This window comes from Eubalaena glacialis, chromosome 11 (assembly GCF_028564815.1).
Source record: "Eubalaena glacialis isolate mEubGla1 chromosome 11, mEubGla1.1.hap2.+ XY, whole genome shotgun sequence".
NCBI classification, from domain to species: domain Eukaryota; kingdom Metazoa; phylum Chordata; class Mammalia; order Artiodactyla; family Balaenidae; genus Eubalaena; species Eubalaena glacialis.
Window position 1 is genome coordinate 63,525,080 of NC_083726.1, and position 6,267 is coordinate 63,531,346.

A 6,267-nucleotide genomic window follows, 5' to 3' on the forward strand; every position below is an offset into this window, starting at 1 on the left:
GCAGAATGTATTGCTAGGGCTTCCTGCTCAGGTCCAAGGTTGTAGGTAGGGGTGAGGGGGATTGGGTTGTGGAATTTGGGAGGAGGTGGGTCTTGTTCCCTTCCTGCTGGGCCCACCCCTCACCCTCAGCTTAGTGGGGTGTTTTCTGTGGAGGGTTGGTTATCCAGAGTTGGGATGCCCTTGTCTACTGCCTGCCCCAGACCCAGAAGGTAGGCTGAGAGGGCCCAAATGGGAAGATGACCCAGGCAGAAAGTCCCCAGAGAGGTCATCCCACCCGGCCCTTGTCTAGGCAGAGGTCTCCTGTAACTTACGCTAAGGAGATTTCCTTGGGAGGGAAGATAGTCTGGCCACAAGTGTGGTTGGGCACAAAACTGACTACAGACTCCGCCTCCCGGGCCTGCTGGGAGGCCCTGAGGAGGGGTGAATGAGCATCCATTACAGGAGAAGGTTCTGTGGGGACTTGTACCTCTCCCATTCTCATAGGGTCCTAGGTCTAGAGCTCCAGGGGCTATGAGAGGGTGAAAGAGATGGGCAGGCTGTGTTCCCCTGAATAAACATTGGGGGTTTATTCTCAGTCCCACCCAAACTTTCCCCCGGAAGCCCAGGCTTGGTCGCCCTTCCTCGTGAGAACCGTATTCTTCTTCTTCCCACCAACTCTCCTTTGATGGGCTTTGGCAGTTTGCCCCTCCCCCTCAGGGAGCCCATTTCACAACTCTGACCTTTGGTCCAAAGGTGGGGGGGACAAGCTGTCACCCCAACTCTTCTTTCTCCCGCCCCAGCCGCCTTTCCTGTTCCTCGCCACCCTTACAGCTCCTGCAGTCTCTGTACCACCTCCCACTACTAGCTGGAAGGAAGTCCGTGGGGGACATTTCAGGTGCCAAGGTGCTGAGGGCCTGTGCTGGCTTAGGAGTGCTCACAGGAAAGCTGCTCTGTTTTCCCCCCTTTCCCTCCTTGGTCCCTGGCCTTCCACTCCTCGGAGCTGGCTGATTGCAGGGCTTTGGTGCCTCAGAAGCAGTGGGTGCAGGGTCTTGGCTCTGAAAGGCCCTTGCGGGGAGCAGGGAGTGAGCAGGTCCTCTCAGGTGTGTATATGTGTATGGGGGGGGTGGAGGGCATTGGGGAGGTGGGGTTGGGATCCCAGCCTTCCCTTCAAGAGGCAGGCAGCTCTGGGGGTTGGGGGAAGAGCTCACTGGCCAGGACCCGGGGCCCCCACTGCCTCCTCTCCTGGCCTCGGGGAGCTTTGCACAAGGAGACAGCCTCCAGTCTATAGCACCTACCTCATGGGCACTGCGGCGGGTGGGGAAGGGCAGGTCCAGCTCTGGCAATGTTTGGGGGGGCATACCAAAGAATCCAGGGGCAGGGATGGGGGGAGGGCAAGCTGGCCCTCTCCTTCCTCTGCCCAGATTGGGGTTGGGGTCCTCTCCTCCAGCTGTAACCATTTCTACCTCATTTTGATGTGTGTTGTACATGGACGTATTTATCTCCTGTCTGACGATGCTCTGCAGTTTGGTCTGTCTACCTCAGAAAAGACTGTATTTTAAAAGAAAGTATTACACAGTATTAAAACGATGATATGTGGTTTTCAGAGGATTTCTTGGGCGCAGCAGGATGTGGGGAGCCCTCTGGGGAATGCTTGGGCTTCCAGGTCTGCTGGAGCCATGGGTGTGGCTCTGTGGGTGTTTCTTTTCCTTCAGCAAAACATGACTGTGGGACTCCTGTTACTCACTGGCACAGCAAGGGCCCACCATGTGCTGGGCACTGAGGCCACCAGCTGAAAAGCCTGCAATTCTGAGCTCTTAGAGGCTCAGAATTGGGGCTGACATATCCCCAGAGCTCTGAATCATGAGGGATAAAGAAGGGCTCATATGTTTGTTGAATGAGTGAATGAATGAATAGATGTATGCATGGAGGAAAGGGGGGCTGAAGAGGAAGTTTCACTCAGAACCTGGACAGCAGCCCTTGCTGGCCAGAGCTAGGATCGCACTTGTATTCCATCCTTGGACGGAAGGAAAGTGGACAGAGGGCAGGGTGTGGACACAGTGTGTTCCAGTCTTTCAGGTCACATGGGATCCTTTGTCTGCCACCATCTATCTGTCAGTCCCCAACTCTGACAGCTCATCATAAACTGGGACACAGAAAACTAGTAAGGAACATCTTGCTGAAAAAGCTATATGGAGATGCCCATGAGAGGTTTTGACCCACAACTTCCTGAGGTCTTGAATGCGCTGAGCAAAATTATTGACAATGCACCGGAGCGCAAGGGACGTAGGCCCCCTGGCTTCCTCGGGCTCAGGCTAAGGGCATACCCAGGACTTTCAGGAGGCAAAGCAAGCCCAAGGCCAGACCCTGCAAAGCAGTTTCCCCTCCAAGACAAACAGCTGGTGTACCTGGACATGGGGGCTCCAGGGCATTGCCCCAGGGCTCACCGACCCCAACCCTCTCGGCCCTTGGAGGTCCCGACCCCCCCTCGCACTCTAGTTGGTTTATTACACACCTACTCTGTGCAGACACCACGTAGCACTGAGGATACAGAAATGGTTAAGCACAGCCACCATTCTGGAGAGCCCACAGTACAGGGTGGGAAAAGCTCAAAAATGGATCATTTGAAAATACAACTGGATAAAGCTGCTTGAGGAGGGACCGTATCAAAATTTTTATGTTCTCACATCTGGCACAGTATTTGGTACGCATAGAAGACACTCAGTAAATGTTGACTAAATCCTCGAATTAGTTAGTTTCCAGATAAGTGTCCCGATGGAGGATGCATAGGCTATCTCAAGAATGCCCAGAAAAGATCCTGACTCGTGGTGGTAGTGGTAGAGATGGGTCAGAAAAACTTCCTGGACAGGATTGGGTGGGTACAGCCTGACAAAGCTATGGAGGCTGGAAACTGCACCATACCTGTGACTTGTTACAAGAGCATAAAGTGAGGGCAGGAGTGGGGAGAAGTGGGAAGAATCATGGAACTGCACCGCTGCACTAGGAGGACCTTCCATGCCCTGTGAAGAGCTGAGGCTCCATGATGAAGCCTGCGTGTGTGGGGCGGGGAGGGGGTTAGTGGCCGGTGGACAGGGACTGATTTGCAAGTTAAGAGTTCACCCACTGATTCAACAAATCTTTACTGAACACTATTATGCACTAGTTGCTATGGGGACAATAGATGGACCTTAACACTCTAATGCGGGAGACAGACAGTAAACAGAGCGGCAGCGTGCTGTGGGAGTACATAGGAGGGGTGCCTAATGGAGAGACAAGGCAAAAGGGTGTGTGGGGGGCAGGGAGGGCGTCCCAGAAGGGACCTGTCAGCTGGGGAGTGACTGAGGCAGAGCAGAGTGCAGTCCAAGATCTAAAGGAGAGCCTGAGCCAAGCTTGCTTGGGGAAAGGAAGCCAGTTCAGTCCTTGAGGGTGGGGGACTTGAGGAGGAGCTTACCTTATCCAAACGGAGGAGGAGGGTTTGGATGCACCCGTGGGAGGACGGGAACTGGTAGAGTCTATACATATTTTGTATTTAGCAGGTAATAAGAGAATGTGGGACTTGATTGGATATCGGAAATAAAGGAGAGCAAGGGGTCTAGGGCTTCTGGTGGAGGGTGAGGGGCGGTAAATGGGTTAGAAGAGATGTGGGAGACTTGCTAAGTTTGAGACATTAGTGGGACAGCCCGGAGGCCTCTGGCAGGCATTTCAGTCTAAGGGCCCGGGATCCTTGCCTCCTGGGGGACTGAGTCCCTCCCACCCAATCCCTGGGTATTGGGAAACTCTCACTCCAATCCCCGGGTTTTGTGAGACCCTCCCCTCTTAATTCCTAGTTTCTGGATGTTAGCAGATCCTCCTCCGACAAGTTGCCTGTGTCGGAGGGCCCCCCTTCCCGTCCCTGGGTGTCCCCCTCGTCCCGCCCCCAGTCCCCGGACCCTCATTCCTGCCACCATCCGTGGGTGTTGGCGCCCCTCCCCCATCCGTGGGCATTCGGAGCCCCTCCCCCCACAGTCCGTGGATTGTGGTCACCGCCCGGCGATGGCTGCGCGGGGTCCGGCGGGGGCCCTGGCCCTGGCGCTCTGGGGCTGGGCGCTGGCTCCGGCGGGGGCCGTGGACGCCATGGGCCCTCACGCGGCCGTCCGCCTGGCAGAGCTGCTGACTCCGGAGGAGTGCGGCCACTTCCAGTCGCTCCTGAAGGCGCCGGAGCCGGACGTCGAGGCCGAGCTGGCCAGGCTTTCGGAGGACCGGCTGGCGCGGCCCGAGCCGGTGCCCACCTCGGCGGCACCGGGTCGGCGGCGGCGGCGGCGCGAGGCGGCGGGGGAGCCGGCGGGCCGAGCGGCCGAGCCCGCGAACGTGTCCGACGGCTGCCGGGAGGGACTGGCGGCCTGGCTGGCTGCCGAGGCCCCGTCCTTGTCGTGGGACCGTGTGGCCCGGGCCCTGCGGCGCAGCGGCCGCCCGGACGTGGCCCGGGAGCTGGGCAAGAGCCTCCACCAGCAGGCGGCGCTGCAGCTGCGCAAGTTCGGGCAGAGCTACCTGCCCCCAGCCGGCGCCCCCGCTGCCCCCATCCCGGCCCCGGCCCTGCGCCCCCGCCGCTCCTCTGTCCCCGAGCCCAACTGGGACGAGCTGGAGCTGATCGTGGAGCGACTGCCCCAGGCTCCGTACGAGCGGAGCCCCACGGGCTGGGCCGGGCCGCTGGCGCTCGGCTTCCTCACCGGCTTCGGAGGGGCGCTTGGCGCCGGGGCGCTGCTCATCCTGTTCACGCCGTGGATCACGGGCGGCGACGGCGACGGGGCGCGGCCCCACAGCCTCCGGCCGCCTGCCCCTCCCCTGCTCTGGCCCGCCGGGGCGCCCGGCTGCGGGGAAGAGGAGCCGCTCTTGACTGCAGAGCCCCTCGCATCCCCGGGGGCCTGGGCTGCAGGTGGGCCAGATACCCCCTTGCCTCTGTGTCCCCGGCCGTGAAATGGGAGCACAATCCTGGTGGCGTGCTGCCTTTGACATATTATAAAAGTTACGAAATACGCAAAAGTGGGTGCGATCGGTTTGTTGGTTGGAAATGGCCGGCATAGCCAGCGGGGCAGCCAGTGGAAGAGGAGGGCCTCCGGTGCCAGTCTTCCCGGGAGGGCAGACCCTCCCAATTCTTGTCAGCTTTAGTTCCTTCTTTGTCTCGCACTTATTCTTCCACTAAGAGCTACCATTTATTGAGCACTAACTGTGTGCCAGGCCCTAGGCTAAGAAGTTACATACTACATTATTTGATATAATCTTCAAAACCCAAGGTTATAATTACACATAAGAAAACTGGCCACAACTAGTTAGTGGCATAGTCAGGTGTTTGCATCCAGAGCTGCCTGAGCCAAAAGTTTGAGCTCCAGAGGGAATGATCCGTGAGCAGTAAGGGAGCTGGAGAAACAGGATGGGGACCGGAACAAGGTGCAGAATTTCCGTTTATTCTGAGGCCCTGCTGGAGTGGGCTGTGGGCGGCACAGCTAGAGGTGTGCCCACTTCCAGGGCCTGCTGCCTCCAAGCTGCTCTCTCCAGTCAGGCAAGGCCTCCTGAAGCTCTACCTGGAGCCCCAAACTTTTCCCACCCACCTGAGTGTCTGGGGCACCGCCCGCCCATCAGAGGAGCTGAGCCTGGGTGAGCCCTCACACAGACCCTGCTCAGACTCTGCCCCTGCCAGAGGAAGGGGAGAGGACAGCTGTGGGGTCCTGCTGGGTGGGAGTGCTTGACTCCCTGGCTACCCTGGGCTGAGGGGCTCCGGTGTGAGAGTAATGACAGAATGACAGGCCAGTCCAAGAAGAGAGTTGAAAACAAGATTGACGTAACCCTTTATTGCAAATTCTAAAGTAAAAAGATGTACAGTACAAAGTAAAATTGAAATTTCAGACTATAAACTTCCGATCCTCTTATACATTCTCATTTCTCAAGCATTTCTGCCATTTCCGCATAAACGGAACAGGGAACAAGTCGAGGGGGTGAGGGAAGGAGATACAGCAAGGGAAAAAAATTAAGTGTCTGGAATAATCACAAACCCCAGAAGCAAGTGAAAGGAAAGACATTTTCTCGACCTGCTGTCCTGGTGATGAGAAGCGGGGGTGGTTGGAGCAGTGCAGTTTAAAATGGCTCTCAGAATAGCAGCATTTATGGTACCATTTCATCTTCCATAAGTCCAAATAATACTTTGCCCTTCCCTAGTGCCTTTGCCTCTGTATCTCAAAAACACTTTACAAAACATTTAGTTAAAGCCTCACAACACCCCTGTGAGGTAGGTCAGTATTATTATCCCCATTTTACAGA

The 6,267-nt window shown here is 56.9% G+C and overlaps 1 protein-coding gene across 1 annotated transcript; it reads left to right on the forward strand.

Moving 5' to 3' along the window:
- Positions 1 to 4,008: 4,008 nt before the first annotated feature.
- On the forward strand, positions 4,009 to 4,929 carry TMDD1 (transmembrane and death domain 1). The gene has a single exon (XM_061206658.1). It carries the CDS (start codon positions 4,009 to 4,011, stop codon positions 4,927 to 4,929), a length of 921 nt encoding a protein of 306 aa, XP_061062641.1.
- The last annotated feature ends 1,338 nt before the right edge of the window (positions 4,930 to 6,267 follow it).

Bases quoted from the DNA above. Each gene is read 5' to 3' on its own strand.
- TMDD1 (XM_061206658.1), top strand. From the start codon at position 4,009: ATGGCTGCGCGGGGTCCGGCGGGGGCCCTGGCCCTGGCGCTCTGGGGC.